Genomic DNA, 20,655 nt, shown 5'->3' on the forward strand with positions numbered 1-20,655 from the left:
GTGCTAGAGGGACTCAGTGGGTCAGGCAACATCTGTGGAGTGGATGGACACACGACATTTCGGGCCAGGAGTGCTGCTTACCTTTTTCTCAGTGAACACAGACAGGACATGCGTGTACATATCTGACTGGTCTATGACAGCCTGTGTACGCACCGGCCTCTTCTGTGTTGAACTGCCACGGCTTGCTCCCGACTCCATGGCCTACACGTGGAGATATACCCCAATTACTGCAGAGCATGTCATCTCATGTTAACATTCAACTCAAGTACACAATTCCCTGAACGTGGCGTCGCATGTAGACAGGGCTGTGACGAAAGTTTTTGGCATGCCTGAAGGTTTTTGGCAACCTTCAGCAGTCAGGGTACTGAGTATAGAAGTTGGGACATTGTTGTACAAATTGTTTAGGAAGGAACTGCAGATGCTGGTTTATACCAATGATAGACACAAAATGCTGGATAACTCAGCGGGTCAGGCAGCTTATCTGGAGAAAAGGAATAGGTGACGTTTCGGGTCGGATCCCTTCTTCAGTGTGAAAAGATTATACAAGTCGTTGCTGAGTGCACCAGGGCAGGGCCTTCACAGTGAATGGTAGGGTCCTGGGGAATGTTGTAGAGCAGAAAGATCTAGGAGTGCAGGTACATAGTTCCTTGAGAGTGACGTCACAGGTAGGCTGTGTGGTCAAGTGGCCTTCATCAGTTAGAGTAAAGGGGTGGGAGATTGCAACCTTCACGTTGTCCACTCTGTTTCGACTAATGCAACCAACCCGACATGCACAAACAAATAGATCAAATAGAACAAGTTGACCTACAACTTTAGGCTGTGCACGCCATACGCAAGAAGAAGAGGTTAGAGTATTGAGTGGGAAGCTCACGTTACGGTTGTACAAGGCATCGTTGAGGTTCCTTTGGAGTATTGTGTTCAGTTTTGGTTACCCTTAGTTTAGTTTAGTTGGAAACAGGCCCTTCGGTCCACCAAGTCCGCACCGACCAACGATCGCCATAGACTAGCACTATTCTACACACTAGGGACAATTTACAATTTCTACCCAAGCCAAATTAACCTACAAACCTGTACGTCTTTGGAGTGTGGGAGGAAATGTGGGACAAGCAAGAGAAGCGGATACAGTAACGACTTTCAAAAGACATTAGGACAGATAAATGGATAGGAAGGGTTTAGAGGGATATGGGCCTAGTGCTCACAAATGGGACAAGGTGGGCTGAAAGGCCTGTTTCCATGCTGTACAGTTCTATGAATCTACAGAACAAATGGCAAGATATTTTTTTCTTAAGAAAAGCCACAAAACAGCAAGTTCCTCAAACCCTGTCAAAAAGTGTTCCTGCAACATCACTCACCAAGATATAGTTCTGGTCAGCTTCCAGGTATTCCTTGTAGACTTGATTAAGTTTATCAAACACGGTGGCAATGACGGGCAGACTCGCCCGTTCTGTTGCACCCAGCACTGCAATAAAAGGTGCAGTCGCATTAGTGAGTGGATGCAGGTCAACACAGTGTGGAGGTCGAGAGGAGGTTTCCAACAGTGGGAGAGTCCAGGACCAGCTCATTCAAAATCATGAGAGGAATACATCGGGTAAACGCACAGAGTGTTTTGCCCTGAGTAGGAGAATCAAGAGCTGGAGGACATAGGTTTAAGGTGAGGGGGGGAAAGATTTAATAGGAAACTGAGCAGTAACTTTTTCACGCAAAGGGTGGTGGGTGTATGGAACGAGCTGCCGGGGGAGGAAGTTGAGGCAGGTACTATCACAACGTTTATGAAACATTTAGACAGGTACATGGATAGCACAGGTTTAGAGGAAGATAGGCAAACACAGGCAAGTGGGAATAGTGTTGATGGGGCATGTTGGTCTGTGTGGGCATGTTGGGCCGAAGGGCCTATTTCCACGCTATGACTCAATGACCAGGACAATACCCATCATCACACAATGTCTGTGCTGAGCATGGAACAGTACAGCACAGGAACCGGCCCTTCAGCAAACAATGTCTACACTGCATATGGAACAGTCAAGCACAGGAACACAGTGTCTGTGCTGAACATAGAGCAGTACACCACAGGAAGAGGTCCTTTGGCCCACAGTGTCGGTGCTGAAAATATGGAGCGTAAGTGGAGCGGACACAAGCAGCTCACTACTACAGGGTGGCACAGTAGCGTAGCGGTAGAGTTGCTGCCTTACAGCGCCAGAGACCTGGGTTCGATTCTGATTACGGGTGCTTCTCTGTACGTTCTCCCCGTGACCAGCTTGGGTTTTCTCCAGGTGTTCCGGTTTTCTCCCAACACTACAAAGATGTACGGGTTTGTAGGTTAATTGGATTGCTATTATCATAAATTGTCCCTAGTGCGTGTAGGATAGTGTTAATGTGCGGAGATCACTGGTCGGCGCGGACTCGGTGGGCCGACGAGCCTGTTTCCGTGCTTTATCTCGAAACTAGACTACTCACTGTCGGAGCACACAGACAAGATGACCATTTTGCAGTCCTTCCTCTGCAGTAAGAAGTCCATCAACCGTCCCCGGTCATGAAGCATGTGGACTATCGGCTGCAGCGTTATCTGGAGGCACCACAAGTAACCTGTCAGAGAGCACAAAACCAATTAATTAAAACCCTCCAGTGAGGGATAGGAAAGATTTGATGCAAACACATCTATATTCTATATTCTAGATCCTATATCCTTCCTCCAGCTTTGGGAGAGGGTCAGGGTTTCCTGGTTCCAACTTCATACACATATTTCCCATTTTTCACACAGATGATGGAGGTGAGTATGTGAAACTAGCTGCCAGAGGGGATAGCTGAGGCAAGTACTATGACAACACTTAAAAGACATTTGGACAGGTACATGGATAAGAATGGTTTAGAGGGATATGGGCCAAACATGGGCAGGTGGGACTAGTGTGGATGGAGCATCTTGGCTGGCAAGGGCATTGGGGCAAAGGGAAAAGGTCCTGGTTCCATGCTGTACGACTCTATGACTTTAGACATACGCCAAGGAAACGGGCCCTTCGGCCCACCAAGTCCACGCTGACCAGCAATCACCTCCACACACTAGCACTATCCTACACACTAGGGACAATTAACAATTTTTACCGAAGCCAATTAACCTACAAATTAGTACGTCTTTGGAGTGTGGGAGGAAGCCAGAGCACCCGGAGAAAACCCATGGGGAGAAGTTACAAAGTCCGTACAGACAACACCCGTAGTCAGGATCGAACCCGGATCTCTGGGGTTGTAACTCTACTGCTGCACCAAGGTACCGCTATCTCTATTTCACACCTTTTGTCTTTTAATCTCTGGCCTTTTTCCAACCATCCACCTATCAAAAACTGCCCTCACCAGTATCCACCTATCACTCGCCAGGCTTTGTCCCATGCCCACCTCTCTTCTAGCTTTCTCTCCACTAATTACAATCAGTCTGAATCAACTGATCAGTCTGAATCGGTCCCAACATGAAATGCCACCTGTCCATGTTCTCTAGAGATGCTGCCTGAACCGTTGAGTTACCTCAGCACTTTGTGTCTTTTTTTGTAAACAAGCATCTGCAGTTCCTTGTTTATCCAACACTGGAGAAACTCAGCAGGTGAGGCAGCATATGTGGAGTGGATGGACAGATGATGTTTTGGGACAGGATCATTCTTCAGATCTTCAGACAGATTTAATGCTGAGCTTTTGTCTCTGGTTGGAGGTAGATGGAGCTTTTGACGGCTCTGAGCCTGTACTCATATAGAAGTATAGAAGGATGAGGGGGACCACGTTGAAACTTACCCATTAGTGAAAGGTCTGGATAGAATGGATGTAGAGAGGATGTTTCCAGTAATGGAGAATCTAGGATCAGAGAGCAGAGCCTCAAAATAAAAGGATGTTGCTTTAGAAAAGGGATGAAGAGGAATTTCTTTAGCCAGAGGGGGTGAATCTGTGAAATTCATTGCCACAGACAGCTGTGGAGGCCACGCCATAGGGCATATTGAAAGTGGATATTGACAGGTTCTTGATTAGCATGGGTGTCAGGGGTTGTGGGGAGAAGGCAAAATGGGTTTGAGAGGTAGATAGATCAGCCATGAATGAATGGCGGAATAGACCCAATAGGCCAAATGGCCTAATTCTGCTCCTCTGACATGAACTTATGACGTGTTCTTAAGACAATGGTATGTGATTACTGCAGGAAGGTTAACCGATTTGTCCTGTATAATGGTACTCCCTAATTCACCAATCGCATTATATGCAATTCACGTTATGGAAATGCACAATATAGTATAACTGCCGGCAGTGATAAGTTAAACCAATAAATGTCTCCACGAGTTGCACTCACCTTCGCTCGCATTAATTATAATATCAGGCTGAAACACACTCCAGGATGAAGAATCTCCAAATTAAGGAAAGCATGGAAGCCATCAAAAAGATAAAGTCAAAGAAGCATGGAAACAGGCCCTTCAACCCACCAAGTCCGTGTTTACCATCAAGCATTAATGCTGCCCTAACTGTTTTACTCTTCCACGTATACCTTGTGCATCTAACACTCACTTTTACAACCCCTCCAGTCCTCACTTTCCCAACAGGAGCGTCAATCGCCCTCCTAAGAATAGACCCACATCCCACCATGGCATCCATGTCTGACAGACCCACACTCGCTGAGAAATGGTAACGTTCAGTCTTCCTCAACACACCCACCACTGGCAGCACATTCACTCGCTTCCCCCTTCCCTCGGCCGAAGATTGAGGGCGAGTACAAGGAAGCTGGGTTGGTGGACGGTGCTGGAGGTCGGACGGGTGCATGGAGGGTGCTGGACACTGCCGAAAACAAAACGGGACCCGGCGTGAGGGGGCTGCCGAGATCAAAGGGGGACCATTGGAGACTAAATGAAATACTTGTGTAACTTAGTCGGTGCCCTATACGGGGCGACTGTGCATACCTTGGGTATGCAAAACAAAGAATCTACACTGTGTCAGGTCACATGTGACAATAAAGTATCATTTATTCATTCCCTGCACTCTCAGAGTCCGCAACAACCCCTCCCCATCCTAACACCGCCCTCTGTGTAAAAACTTGCCCCGCACATCTTCTTTATCACCTTAAATCTATGTTCTTTAGTCTGTGATATTTCTACCCAGGGTAAACCTCACCATAGCCGCTGCCTGACTTGCGAGTATTTCCACCATTTTAATTTTCCATAGATTACAACACTCGAAATACTGTGGAGACACAAGGAACTGCAGATGCTGGTTTACATAAAAAGTGTTGACAAACAAAGTGCAGGAGTGACTCAGTGCATCTTTCTGTGTCCCTGGAGAACATGTCTAGGTGATGTTTCAGGTCATGATTAGGTTAATTTATAGTGTACTGAGGTACAGTGAAAAGCTTTTTGCTGCGTGCTAACCGGTCAGCAGAAAGACTATACATGATTACAATCATGCAATCCAGTGTACGGAATCAGGGAATAATGTTTAGTGCAAGATAAAGCCCATTAAACTCCGATTGAAGATAGTCCGAAGATAGATGGGAGCTCAGGACCGTTCTCTAGTTGTTGGTAGGATAGTTCAGTTGCCTGTTAACAGCTGGGAAGAAACTGTTGCTGAATCTGGAGTTATGCATTTTCACACTTCTGTACCTCTTGCCTGATGGGAGAGGGGAGAAGAGAGAGACTGGGATGAGACTGGTCCTTGATTATGCTGGTGGCCTTGGGTTAGGGTTAGCAAGGTTCCTGACCCAAAATCCATGTCACAAAATATGTTCTCCAGAGATGCCGCCTGACCCGATGAGTTACCAATAATACTTAGCTTGCCTTTTAATCATGACATTTTCAAAAAAGAGCTTTTAATTGCTAAAGACTGTTGATGCGAAGGATACAAAGTTCACACGGAATGGGGCTTTGAGTTGTCACAGCTGCCGGACCTGGGGAAACAATTTCAAGACATTAGCACATTAGACGTTTTTAAAACTCTGGCTGAGACCGTTTCCACTGCAGGACTAAACAGAGGAAAAAATATATTCAAAGCTATTGATAAAAAAACAAAGATAAAATGACGACAGTAAACGTTGTACATTCTGGGAGGTTTAGATCTTGCACAAAGCGTTAGTGAGGCTGCACTTGGAGTATTGCATTCCGTTTTGATCACCCTGCCGTGGGAAGGAAGTCATTAAACTGGAAAGAGTGCAGAGAACTTGAGCACCTGAACTATGGGGAGAGGTTGGGAAGACTAGAGGGCATAGTTTTAAGGTCAGAGCAGAAAAGCTTCGATGAGATGTGTGAAGCACATAACATAGAGGCTGGTGAGTGCCTGGAATGTGCTGCCAGGGGTGGTGGTGGAGGGAGATAGGATAGTAGTGCTTAATAGGCTTTTAGATAGATACATGGATATGCGGGAAATGGATCAGGTCCTGGCAGAGATCACCTTAATTTAGCATCATGGTGAGCACGGGCATTGTGGGCCAAAGGGCCTGTTCCTGAGCTGTACAGACAGCTGTGGAAGCCGTCATTGGGATTCTTAAAGCAGAGATTGACAGGTTCTTGATTAGTAAGGGTGTCAAACATTATGGGAGAGATGGCAGGAAAATGGTGTTGAGAGGGAAAGGTAGATCAGCCACGATTGAATGATGGAGTAGAGTCGATGGGCTGAATGGCCTAATTCTGCTCCTCCATCTTATGGACTAAACTTATGTACAGTGGGCATGAGAGCAGATGCCAACCATGCACTCAATCTCCGCCAGCCTGAGCGTGGGGGTGTGAATGGGGAGAGTGGGTGAACTATTACACTCCCCTGCACCGTGCCTTACTCCATCTCCCACACCTCCATCTCCCACACATCCCTCTCCTCCCAGACACAACACTCATGGACTGTCCTACATCTGCTCGTTGTTCAAGTCTGTTTAGCTCAGTGGTGGGGATGGGTGAAAGTGGGGGACAGTCTAAAGAAGAATCAATATTAGTAAAACTGGATAGCTTTCATAAGTTCCAGGAGCAGAATTAGACCTGTACTAATCAAAAATCGGTCAATCTCCGCCTTAAAAAATACCCTTTGACAGCCTCCACAGCCGTCTTTGGTAATGAATTCCACAGATTCACCACTCTCCAGCTAAAGAAATTCCTTCTCATCTCCTTTCTAAAGGAACGTCCTTTTATTCTGAGGCTGTGGCCTCTGGTCCTAGACTCTCCCACTAGTGGAAACATCCTCTCCACAATGACAGACGCTGTGCTCGGAGTCAGCGGGTTGACTGCAAATGACGGCTCTGAAATCACCCACCTGCTCGGGGGATCTTACAGGGTTGAATGGACAGAGGTAACAGGACTTGCTGATGAATCGTGACCGCACCATCAAATTCTGCTCGCAGTTTGATATCGAATATCATGGAGGTCTGTAAACACAGGATCACACGTAGGGACTAATCAACCACCTGCAGATCCACATGCCCTAACACTCGTCTGGACAAGCACACGGCAGGATCACCCGTGGGTACTTAGGAACCCCCTTTACATCTACCTAAAGAACACCTGAAGGAGAACATGCAGTAGACCCACACCACCCTGACCACGACCTCATCTCACCGCTACCATTGGCAACAAGGTACAGGATCCTGCGAACAGTGTCCTCCAAGTTCAAGAACATCTTCCCAGGAAACATCAAGCTCTTGAACACTGCACAACACTGACCTCAGCATCTGTGATCTTCTATGGATTGAATGCGGTAACAGGTGTACGGTAGAGAGCATACTGACTGGTTGCATGACTCTGTAACTCAGACGCCCAGAAACGAAGGAGACTACAGAGAATGGTGAACACCGCCCGGTCCGTCACAGGTATTGAACTCCCCACCATCGAAGGGATCTGCAGGAGGCACAGCCCCAAAAAGGCAGCCAGCATTATCAGAGACCCACACCACCACCCTGGCCACCCCCTCATTTCACTGCTACCACAGGGAAGAAGGTACATGAGCCTGAGAACCGTGACTTCCAGATTCAAGAACAGCTTCTTCCCAGCAATCATCAGGCTCTTAAACATTGCACAACGCTAACAGTTTTACCTCAGCAACAATCTACTATTTGCTGTTTTTGGTTGCACTGAGGCCCTCTAATTCTTGATCTCCCTACACCGTGACTTTGTATATCCACCCTATCTATTCCACTCGTGATTTTATACATCTCTATAAGATCACTCTTCAGCCTCCTGCTCCAAGGATTCCACTACTCTGGGAAAATTCACCCTTTCAATTCCGACTATTGCTCCTGATTCTTGATCCTTTATTGCTGCGAGGTAAATCCTGGAACTATACCATGTGAGGTTAGTAATTGGGAAATACACATCTTACCTGAGAACTCTGATGATGCACCACCACTAAGTTATCAACCACATTCAACGCAAATTTTCCGATGGTGTTTAGTTTCAATATATGCATTTTCTTACACTGTCCTTCTCTGCAAATAAAATACAACACATTCAGGGACCAGGGTGGCACAGTGGCACAACAGTAGAGTTGCTGCCTTCCAGCGCCAGAGACCCGGGTTCGATCCTTGCGGGTGCTGTCTGTGTGGAGTTTGCACATTCTCCCTGTGACCATCTGGGTTTTCTGCAGGTGCTCTGGTTTCTTCCCACACTCCAAAGACATGCAGATTTGTACATTAATTGGCTGCTGTAAATAAGAGTTAGATGTGGCCCTTGTGGCTAAAGGGGTCAGGGGGTATGGAGAGAAGGCAGGTACAGGATACTGAGTTGTTTGATCAGCCATGATCATATTGAATGGCGGTGCAGGCTCAAAGGGCCGAATGGCCTACTCCTGCACCTAATTTCTATGTTTCTATGTCCCCTGTGTGTAGGATAGTGGTAGTGCACAGGGTGATCGCTGGTCGGCACGAACTCGGTGGACTGAAGAGCCTGTTTCCACACTGTTTTCCAAAGTCTGAAGTAAAGTTCAAATCTCCTCAAGGTACAGTGCTAACTGATTGTGAATCCAACAACCATGTCTTACTTGGGTAAATAATACAAGATGACTTCTGCTCCAGGGTTGTTGGGAGCCCTTGGCTGATGTTTCAAGTAGAGGACGTACAGTTGGCCATACCTTGTGAGAAAAAGCAATGGTTAAAGGTTATTGACCTTCTTAATTAATCAATGCTTTAGGAAACATTGCAAAAAAGGGCGAGCTTACAGAACAAGGGGCTGGGTATTACTATTTCATCAATAATTGCAGCAGGATCTTAATCGGTTGGGCAGGTGGGCAGAGAAATGGTTGATGGAATTTAACACAGTGAAATGTGAGGTGTTGAATTTTGGGATGTTTAACAAGGGCAGGATCTACACAGTGAATGGTGAAGGCTCCAGGAGGTGTTGTAGAGCACAGGGATCTAGGAGTGCAGGTACATAGTTCCTTGAAAGTGGCGTCGCAGGTAGATAGGATGGTCAAAAAAGGCTTTCGGCACATTGGCCTTCATCAGTCGGGGTATTGAGTATAGAAGTTGGGAGATCATGCTGCAGTTGTATAAGACATTGGTGAGGCCACAACAAGAGTATTGTGTTCAGTTTTGGGCAACATGATGTTGCCAAGCTGGAAAGGGAGTAGAGAAGATTTACGAGGATGTTGCCAGGACTTCAAGGTCTGAGCTGTAGGGAGAGGTTGAGCAGGCCAGGACCTTACTCCCTGAAGCGCAGGAGGACGAGGAGTGATCTTATCAAGGTGTATAAAATCATGAGAGGAATAGATCGAGTAAACGCGCAGTCTTTTGCCCAGAGTAGGGGAATAGAGAACCAAAGGACATAGGTTTAAGGTGAGGGGGGATAAATTTACAAGGAACTCGAGGGATAACCTTTTTTATACACAAAGGGTGATGGGTGTATGGAACGGGCTGCCGGAGGAGGTAGTTGAGACAGGTACTATGGCAACATTTAGGAAACATTTAGACAGGTACATGGACAGGATAGGGTTGGAGGGATATGGGCCAATGCAGGAAGGTGGGACTAGTGTAGATGTGACATGTTGGTTGGTGTGGGCAAGTTGGGCCAAAGGGCCCGTTTCCCTGCTGTATGACTATAATAAAGCTAGCTCCCTCACAGCTGAGGCTGTTGTATATACCATCAGTGTGTTACGTAGACTATGTGTACTACACAAGACACACTGGTCAACCTGAGGAGCACCTTCAGCAAGACTGGTTCCACCAAGATGCAGTACAGAACGCCACAGGAGATCCTTCTTCCCTGTGGCTATCAAACTGTACAACCCCTCCCCCTTCTGTCGTGGAGTAGGCTGACCCCCCCCCCCCCCCCCCACATCTCTGCACATCCCAAATCCTTTCCACTCATCACTTTAATTTCATGTTTCATGTATTTTGTGTTTTATGACTGTTGGCAGATCAATTTCCCTCCTGGGATAAATAAAGTTCTATCGTATCGTACTTACACGATGGCCATAATTATATCTCTGTCAGAGAGAATGGGGTTTCCAGACTTGGGACTGGTGGGCAATTCGATTTCAAACTTTGGCATTTTTGTCATTGTTCCGCTCTGGCAAGTAAAATTAAAGTCATTGGATCATGCTGCACAACTAAACACATTATACAATTTCTCACAACATAAGGGGAGCTTGTCCGTCTGAACGGAAGATCAATCTGTCGGGATCAATCTCTCTTAGTTGTACAAGACACTAGTACGGCCGCACTTGGGAGTATTGTGTTTAGTTTTGGTCTCCCTGCTATAGGAAGGATGCCATTATTTTGGGAAGGGTGCAGAGAAGATTTTACGAGGATGTTGTCAGGAGCTATAGGGAGAGGAAGGGCAGGTTGGGACTATTCTGTGGAGCACAGGAGGATGAAGGTGATACGATACACAAACAGAATTTTTTTCCAGGTTGGAGGATTCTAAAACTAGAGGGCATAGGCTGAACGAGAGAGGGGAGAGATTTAAGAGGGACCTCAGGAGTAACTTTGTCACTCATTGTCCGTATCTGGAATGAGCTGCCAGAGGAAGTGATAGAAGTGGATAACTTTAAGACACATATTCTTTTTCTCCAGATAGGCTGTCTGACCTGCTGAGTTACCCCAGCTTTTTGTGTCTACCTGCAGTTCCTTGAATCTATATTTTGACTGCTCCAATGTAAAATCTCCACAAGGTATGCCTAATTTGAAGAAGTTCTCTTCTTCGTTCAATGGGAGTTCTGTGAGAACCTCTCTCACTGCTCTACCTCTGTGATTACTACTGCTATAACCTGCCACACTTTGTCCTGCCTCACCCCTCTTCTAGCTTTCTTCCCCAACCCCCCCCGTCCCCCCCTTACAATCAGTCTGAGGGGTACCGACTTGAAACATCTATTCATGTTCTCCAGAGATAGACAAAAATAGCTGGACTAGCTTAGCACGTCAGGCAGCATCTGACCTGCTGAGTTACTCTAGCTTTTTGTGCCTATCTCCAGTTTAAACCAGCATCTGCAGTTCCTTCCTATACATGTTCTCCAGAGATGCTGCCTGACCTGCTGAGTTACTCCAGCACTTATGTCTTTCTACGACTCTATAGTATGTGTCGGAAGGAACTGCTTATACTGGTTTACACCAACACAGACACAAAATGCTGGAGTAACTCAGCGGATCAGGCAGCATCTCTGGAGAACATGGATAGGTGACGTTTCGGGTCGAGACCCTTCTTCAGACTGAGAGATGGGGTGAGGAAAACTAGAGACATAAAAAGGTTCAGAACAAGTATGATTTAACTGTATAGCACATAACACAAATATTTTCACTGTATCTCAGTGCATATGACAATAAAAACCAGTGCCTGTGCATCCTTTTCTCATCTGTGAGCAGTGTGGAGTGATGATGGGGACTTGATTGGAGCACAGCACCCAACTTACCCTGAATGTAAAGGGCTGTAAGACATTACCCTGCACGGTGGTGGACAGGAGGAGCACTGCCGTCTCGGGACAGTACATGTACCAGTTGACATTGATGCTGTGTGTCTTGAGTTGTTTTAAAGCACGTTTGTCAGGGAGTACCTGGGAACAACAGAAACGACAAGCACTGAATTTAACAGAACATTGCCTGGATTAGGGGGTATTAGCTGCAGAGAAAGGCTGGACAAACTTGGATTATATTCGCTGGAATACCAGAGGTTGCGGGAGACAGGGTTAGGGCGAACAGCTGGTGGAGCCGCTGCCTCACAGCTTTAGAGACCTGGGTTCGATCCTGACCTCGGGTGCTGACTGTGGAGTTTGCACATTATCTTTGTGTCCACATGGATTTTCTCCAGGTGCTCCTGTGTCTCCCCACTTCCCAAAGACGTGTGGATTTGCAGATTAATTGGCTTCTGTGAATTGCCCTTAGTGTGCAGGATGACGTAGAACTAGTGTTTGGGTGATCAGTGGATTTGGCAGGACGAAGGGCCTGTTTCCACGTTGTATCTCTAAACTGAAAGAAGTGTATAAAATTATGAGAGGCATAGATAGGGTAGACAGTCATAACATTTTTCCCCAGGATGGAAATATCAAAGACAATGAGAGGACAAAGTTTAAGGGAGATGTATGGGGCACATTTTTTTTTTACACTGAGTGATGGGTGCCTGGAACATGTTGCCGGGAGTGGTGATGGAGGCAGATACGATAGTGGCATGGAAGAGACTTTGTATAGGAACATGGTTATGCATGGAATGGAGGGATATGGATTATGTGCAGACAGATAAGAATTAGTCTTGGCATCATGTTCAACATGGACATTATGGGCCGAAGGGCCTATTCTTGAACTATGTTCTATAATGCCACAACCGAACAGGTGTAACCAAGGCATGCAATGTTAGGCCACTTACTAATATGGTGTCGGGACAACAATCTCTCCCCCAATGTCAGCAAGATGAAGGAGATAGTTAGCGAAGTCAGGAAGCTTGGAGTACATGCTCCAATCAGCATCAATGGTACTATAGCGCAAATAGTTGCGTGCTTCAAGTGCCTTTTAATTTTACCAATGATCTGTCGTGGACCAACCACATTGATACAACAGCCAAGAAGGCACACCAACGCCTCCACTTCCTTAGGAGGCTGAGGAAATTTGGCATGTCTCCAATGACCTTTGCAAACTTCTACAGGTGCACAGTAGAAAGTATACTGTCGAGTTGCATCACAGTTTGGTTAGGGAACAGCTCTGCCCAAGAAATTGCAGAGTTGTGGATGTAGCCCAGTCCATCATACAGACCAGACTCTCCATCATTCTCATCTACATTTCACGCTGCCTCGGAAGAGCAGACAATACCACGGGTGGGACAGTGGCGCTGCCTTACAGCACCAGAGACCCGGGTTCAATCTTGACTAAGGGTGCAGTCTGTACGAAGTTTGTACATTCTCTCCATGTCTGTGTGGGTTTTCCCTGACACTCCTGTTTCCTCCCACAATCCAAAGATGTACAGGTTTGTAGGTTAATTGGCTTCAGTAAAAATTGTCCCTGGTGGATAGCACAGTGCTAGTGTGCAGGGATCGTTGGTCGGCGCAGATTCATTGGGCATAAACATTGGGCATGTTTATGCGCTGTATCTCCAAACTAAACTAACATAATCAAAGACATGCCTAGTGGATCGGCGAGAGACGGTGGGGAAGGGATGAAATAGTATTTGGAAAACTGGTAGCTTGCACAGATCTTACTTGCCTGATAAAGTTCAATTCCTTGGTCAGTGATAAACACTATTTCACTCGTACTAGTCCAACAGAAGCCCAGCATGTTGGCATTTTTGGTCTAAAGAAGGAATAGAATGAAATAATGTATTTTAATCTGGGAACACGAAAAGTTGCATTTTAGACTGAAGAAGAAAATATTGATTAAGATAATAAGCCGCTGAGTTACTCTGGCATTTTGTGATTATACCTTCGGTATAAACCAGCCTCTGCAGTTCCTTTCTACACAAGGTATTAATTAAAACCACTGATTGCCAGCACTTGGAATTACATCATTATTGAAATCACAGCGCATGACCATGGGAAGGCAGGTTGATTTTCCAGGGTACAGGATTCAGATGTGACAGAGAGGGATGCAGGCCAGGAGGAGGGCGGGTGGGGGGGTTATATAGGCACTAATTAGGCTATATAGGCATTATAATTAGGCATTATATTATACTGATTATACTGGCATGCTTGTCTTCAGGCCACAGAATACAAGGTTAAGGGCAATATGTTGCAACTTTACCAACCACTGGTTAGTCCGCACTTGGGAGTAGTGAGCGTAGTTCTGGTCGTCACGCTATAGGAAGGATGTGATTGTGCTGGAGAGAGTGCAGGGGAGATTCACCAGGATGTTGCCTGAATTGGAGGAGAGATTGGATAAGCAAGGATTGTATTTCCTGGAGTGAAATAGGCTGAGGGTGATTAGATGGAGGTATATAAAATGAAAGTAGATGGGGTAGATCGTTAGAATATATTTCCCATGACAGGGGCATCAAAAAACAAGAGGGAATTGTGGGAGGAAGGAGTTCGCAACGGGATCTGGGGGGTAAGTTTTCCACAGAGAGAGTTTAATATCTGAAACTCACTGCCAGAGATGGTGGAATCAGATACAATCACCACGTTTAACAATCATTTAGGTGGGCACGTCAATGAGCAAAGAGTTGAAGGATGCAGATCTGATGATGGGCTACTTATAGATGGGCAAAAGGGTCACTATGGACATGATGGGCCGAAGGGCTTATTTCTGTGTTGTACAATTCCAACGATTGCTACTGAACACATCACATCCAAAAAAAGGACCAGCATCTTTAAATGGGACCAATTCTTGATTGTGGTCAGCATGGCCTTGATGGCCCGAAGGGCCTGATTCTGTTCTGTATCCCTCTGTACCTCCATTACCTTGCATTCTTGTGAGTATTCTGTTTGAGGCAGATCAGGAATGAAGTTGATAAAATCCTACAAAAAGATGAGAGATGTTAGTCTGCACCATGACAGGTCCACTCGTTCAAAACCGACCTTTAAAGAAACAGGTAGTGCATCCTTCCTTACCACGGCCTTTGGTGTTCGCTGCACGGCTAAAATCTTGTTCCCAAATGAAAATTTGATGCATTTCACTTCTCCTTTGTCTTCCATTCTTTGAAATGAACAACAAAAAAAGATTTTTGCTGGTATGAGTTTATTATCATCACGTACCATTCTGTGGCGAGGCCTGGAATTCCCAGTAGAATTAGTGTACCCAAATTAGGGACTGTTTGTTGAGACCAACTTGACAGAGCAGGCGCTATAGACAAGTTGCCCCATTCTGTTCCTATGTCTTATGGTCTATAAGACTGTGTTATGACATCCTGACTCATAAACTCAATGCCCCGACATATAAAAGCAAGCATACCGTACACCTTTATCACTCTATCTACAGGTTGAATACCAATTTTCTGGCACCAGCGGTACCAGAGCTTTTCTGGATTATCCGTTTTTCTGGACTAACAGCGGTCACTTGATAATAAAACAACAATATACCCCTGACCCGCTAATGACTCCCCTCCATGGCTCTAAAGAACCATGGAGTGCCAGAAACTTAAATAAAACAAATTTAAAATGTAAAGTGAATGTGACTGGCATTTTTAACCAGTGCTGAAACATGGCCTACGGCCCACCGACTCTTCACTGACCAGCAATCACCCTGTACACAAACACTATACTACACACTAGGAACAACTTTACCAACGTCAATTAACCTACAAACCGTGGAGTATAGGTGGAAACCGGAGCACCTGGAGAAAACCACGCGGTCACAGGGAGAACGTACAAACTCCGTACAGACAGGACTCTTAGTCAGGATCGAACCTGGTTCTCTGGCGCTTTAAGGCTGCAACTCTACCACAACGCCACTGCACCGCCCAACTTCCACACTAGCTGTTTCGAATTCCCTGTCAACTCAAGATCATTCAAATCTCCACCATTCCTGTCCTCTGTAACATAGCAATGGAGGCCATTCCAGCTCACTCTGGAGTAATCTCATCGCCCCGTTCCCCTCCAGCCTCGCCGCACAGCCCTGAAAACTATTGGTCCTCAAATGGCTGTGTGTCAAAACTCAGCAAGCTTCTGGACATTTTCCCTCACTGGCTTATTGTCAAACCCTAACCACTGATCACTTCATGAACCCAGTACATTGAAGGTGATATAAATACTATATGTGTCTACTTCGTAGCAATAGCTTCGTTCCAAGACAACCCATATTGTCACAGATTAGTTAAGGGACTTTTTAAGAAGGTCAGAACAAGACCACTTCTCCATTTTATTCATAGCTTAAAGCAAAAAGTGAAATGAAGGTTCGAGAGAATGAAGTTGAACTATTTCTATCATTTTTCTGTCAACCAGCGTGGAGTCCAGCTGCAACACACCACCACAACCAGGAACCGCTAGGTTTCTATCCCATGTCGCTAAGTATTTCTCTGCGGAGGATAAACTGCTGCCTTCAACTAACACAATCACAGCTGCGCCACCAGTCCGTCAGCTCCCTTTGCAACAGGATAATCAAAGACCTGTTCCACCCCTGTGAGTTGAGTTTAGTTTATTGTCACGTGTATCGAGGTACAGTGAAAAGCCCTTGCTGCGTGCTAACCAGGATGATACAAAAGCTTGAAAGCATGTACCACCAGATTCAGGAACAACTTCTTCCCCGCTCCAGACATTTATTCACTTCTACCCTCTGACCCATCACTATCTTCCCTTGAGTACTCTACCTAACTATTACAGATATACGGTAGAGTGCACACTGACTGGTTACATCAAGCCTGGATTGGCAACTCAAATGCCCAGGAACCAAGGAGATCAGATAGTTATAGGCACTGCCCAGTCCATCACAGGTAATGACTTCCCCACACCTGAGGGAACCTAAAGGCAGCACTGCCTCAAAAAGGCAGCCAGCATCATCACAGACCCACACCTGCACTCTTCTCCCCTCTCCTGTCAGGCAGAAGGTACAAAAGTTGAAAGCACGCTCTCATCTCACTGCTACCATCGGGAAGAAAGTACAGGAGCCCTAGAACCGTGACCTCCAGGTTCAAAAACAGCTTCTTCCCAGCAACCATCAGGCTCTTGCACACTGCACAACATTAACCTCTGCAACTGTGATCATCTGTGGACTGTGTCTTTGGTTGCAATATGGACTTCCATTTATGTACTATTATGGTTACCTATGCAGTAATTATTTGTCGTATTTATTAATTATTGTATACTTATATTTTAGTTATTGCATTAATGGACCTGTAACTCTGAACGGTCCTTCCATAAGCTAGGATACTGTCTGATTCACCTTAGCAGGGTGGCGCAGCGGTAGAGCTGCTGCCTTACAGCGCCAGACCCGGGTTAGAACCTGACTAAGGGGACTGTCTGTACGGAGTTTGTACGTACTCCCCGTGACCGCGTGGGTTTTCTCCGAGTGCTCTGGTTTCCTCCCGTTTTCCAAAGACGTACAGGTTTGTAGATTAATCTGGCTTCAGTAAAAATTGTAAATTGTCCCTACTGTGTGGGATAGTGTTAGTGTATGGGATGATCACTGGTTGGTGCGGATTCAGTGGGCCGAAGGGCCTGTTTCCATGCTGTATCTCTGAACTAAACTAAACCTCTACCCCATTGCGGACATTGCACTGATGTGCTACAATGCTGAGAACTATATTCTGCACTCTGTATCTTCCCCTTTCCTCTATTGTACTCGAGTTTGATTTGATTGTATCTATGTACGGTATTATCTGATCTGTTGGGATAGCATGTAAAACAAAGCTTTTCACTGTACCTCAGTGCACGTGACAATGACATATCTAAACCTAAAAGCTGCTGCCAGTAATAATTTAATTGTTGTATGGTCGGTAAATATGGTAATTAGACACTCATGACTTGGCCTTGACCCTTTGTTCTTCCACCACCAGGTTCCTAAATTCTCTGGCAAATTATTCTAAAGTTTCCCTCCCTCTCCACAAATGTGGCCAACTGCTCGTGTGGGAAAAAAAAGTCATTTTAACACCAGTTTTATGTATCTGCGATTATGGGGGATTTCTGTCCTGCACTTTTACCCAAAATGCAGAATTTCCCCAACTCCTCAAAAAAAAACTGACTAAAATAGAACACAGCTAATCTTCATGTTTAAAATAAGGAAGGTCATTAAATGCGAAACAGCATTCAGTTACGCTTAAGGATAACAATTTCAAGTGAATCTATGCAGTAATTCCTCAATTTACAGAAGAGTTCTGTTCCTGAAAAACTTTGCTAAAAGCAAAATTTCTCAAATCCACAATGCTGAGCGAAATGCAGCATAGATACTTTGGTAGCCAGTAAATCATATGGCAAAGAGTGGCATGTGTAACAGAGTGTCACCATAGGGTCACAGTGTCGTACAGCACAAAAACAGGCCATTCGGCCCCATTTACTGAACCTGGCCCACATCCCTCTAAAACCTCTGAAGAAGGGTCTCGACCCAAAACATCAAGCATTCCTTCTCTCCAGAAATGCTGCCCGTCCCACTGAGCTACTCCAGCATTTTGTGTCTACCCACATCCTTCAAAACCTTTCCTATCCATCCACCTGTCCAAATGTCTTTTAAATATTGTAATTGTACTTGCCTCGACTATCTTGTTCCATATACCCACCACCCTCTGGGTGAAAAAGTTGGACCTAAAGTTCCGATTAAATCTTTCCTCACTCACTTTAAATCTATGTCCTCTGGTTCTCGATTCCCCTCCCATAGAAACATAGAAAATAGGTACAGGAGTAGGCCATTTGGCCCTTTGAGCCAGCACCGCCATTCAATATGATCATGGCTGATCATCCAAAATCAGTACCCCGTTCCTGCGTTTCCCCCCCCCCGAGCTACATCTAGGTTCTTAACCCGAAACGTCACCCATTCCTTCTCTCCAGAGATGCTGCCTTCCCGCTGAGTTACTCCAGGTTTGTGTGTTTATCTTCGGTTAAAGCAGCTGCAGTTCCTTCTTACACAGCTAAATCTAACTCTCTCTTGAAAACATCCAATGAATTAGCCTCCACTGCCTTCTGTGGCAGAGAATTCCACAGATTCAAAACTCTCTGGGTAAAAACGTTTTTCTTCATCTCAGTCCTAAATAGCCTAGCCCTTATTCTTAAACTGTGACTCAAATCCTCTCGCAATGAAGGCCAACTTGCGAATGAATGCGCAATTAGCTTTCTTCACTGCCTGCTGTACCTGCATGCTTACTTTCAGTGACTGATGTACAAGCACACCCAAGTCTCGTTGCACCTCCCCTTTTCCTAATCTGACACCATTTAGATAATCTGCCTTCCAGTTCTTGCCACCAAAGTGGATAACCTCACATATGACACCCACATTAAACTGCATCTGCCCACTCACCTTACCTATTCAAGTCACCCTGCAGCTCATAGCATCCTCCTCGCAGCTCACACTGCCACCCAGTTTTGCGTCCTCCGCAAACTTGGAGATGTTATCTTTAATTCCAATGTCTAAATCGTTAATATATATTGTAAATAACTGGGGTCCCAACACTGAGCCTTGCGGCACCCCACGTCACTACCTGCCATTCTGAAAAGGACCCGTTAATTCTTACTCTTTGCTTCCTGTCTGCCAACCAGTTCTCTATCCATGTCAATACCCTACCCCTAATACCATGTGCTCTACTTTTGCACACTCATCTCTTGTGTGGGACCTTGTCAAAGGCTTTTTGAAAGTCCAGATACACCACATCCACTGGCTCTCCCTTATCCATTCCACTTGTAACATCTTCAAAAAATTCCAGAACATTAGACAAGCATGATTTCCCCTTCATAAATTCATGCTGACTTTGACCGATCCTGTCATTGCTTTCCAAATGCGCTGCTATTACATCTTTAATAATCGGCTCAAGCATCTTCCCCATGACCGATGTAAGGCTAACCGGTGTATAATTCTCTGTTTTCGCTACCTCCTTTCTTAAAAAATTGAGTTACATTACCTACCCTCCAGTCCACAGGAACTGATCCAGTCTATAGAACATTGGAAAATGATTACCAATGCATTTCTAGAGCCTCCTCCTTGAGTACTCTGACCATCAGGCCCTGTGGATTTATCTGCCTTCAGTCCCAACAGTTTACCTAACTCAATTTCCTGACTAATGTGAATTCCCTTCAGTTCCTCCCTCCTACTAGACCCTCGGTCCCCTAGTTTTTCTTGGAGATTGTTTGTGTCTTCCTTAGTGAAGACAGAACCAAAGTACCATATTATTATGACCATTGTTGTTCTACAAAGTACAATAGTTTTTCTGTCATGTAAGATCACACAGCACGTATTACCTGAAAGAGATGGAGGCCTTGTCATCCAGACCTTTGGCCACCACACCTGTTGCACCCCCGGAGCGAACAGCAAACACCTGTAAATGCAAAATGGAAGATCCTCTATTGTCCAACCAGCTTAAGTGCGAGAGTCTAGGGGGCAGCCTCAGAATATAGATCCTCCACCGAATACAGATCCACCACCGACCGCTCTGGAATCAAGGGTGCTGGAAAATCGGTGGTGTGCCTGTAAAAGGACATACCTTTAGAATAGGGATGAGGAGGAATTTCTTTAGCCAGAGGGTGGTGAATCTGTGCATTTTATTGTCACAGACGGCTGTAGAGGCCAAATCATTCGGTATTTTTAAAGAGGGGAATGACAAGTTCTTGACAGGTTACGGGGAGAAGGCAAAAAATAGATCAGCTGTGATCGAATGGCAGAACACACTTGACGAGGCGAATGTC

The 20,655-nt window shown here is 45.6% G+C and overlaps 1 protein-coding gene across 1 annotated transcript in view; it reads right to left on the minus strand.

The window, feature by feature from the left end:
• The window catches only part of rmc1 (regulator of MON1-CCZ1), a 41,623-nt gene that overhangs the window by 12,889 nt on the left and 8,079 nt on the right, over positions 1 to 20,655 (minus strand). Inside the window, exons 2-15 of the mRNA XM_033019535.1 lie at positions 20,212 to 20,288; positions 14,947 to 15,031; positions 14,797 to 14,853; positions 13,607 to 13,693; positions 11,830 to 11,970; positions 10,387 to 10,490; positions 8,965 to 9,054; positions 8,308 to 8,413; positions 7,246 to 7,357; positions 5,852 to 5,896; positions 4,316 to 4,369; positions 2,455 to 2,583; positions 1,353 to 1,459; positions 82 to 201 (exon numbers count right to left, since the gene is read on the minus strand). Coding sequence (XP_032875426.1) covers positions 82 to 201; positions 1,353 to 1,459; positions 2,455 to 2,583; positions 4,316 to 4,369; positions 5,852 to 5,896; positions 7,246 to 7,357; positions 8,308 to 8,413; positions 8,965 to 9,054; positions 10,387 to 10,490; positions 11,830 to 11,970; positions 13,607 to 13,693; positions 14,797 to 14,853; positions 14,947 to 15,031; positions 20,212 to 20,288 — 1,314 coding nt within the window. The remainder of the gene's footprint in view (positions 1 to 81; positions 202 to 1,352; positions 1,460 to 2,454; positions 2,584 to 4,315; positions 4,370 to 5,851; positions 5,897 to 7,245; positions 7,358 to 8,307; positions 8,414 to 8,964; positions 9,055 to 10,386; positions 10,491 to 11,829; positions 11,971 to 13,606; positions 13,694 to 14,796; positions 14,854 to 14,946; positions 15,032 to 20,211; positions 20,289 to 20,655) is intronic.

Source organism: Amblyraja radiata, chromosome 4, assembly GCF_010909765.2.
Source record: "Amblyraja radiata isolate CabotCenter1 chromosome 4, sAmbRad1.1.pri, whole genome shotgun sequence".
NCBI classification, from domain to species: Eukaryota; Metazoa; Chordata; class Chondrichthyes; order Rajiformes; family Rajidae; genus Amblyraja; species Amblyraja radiata.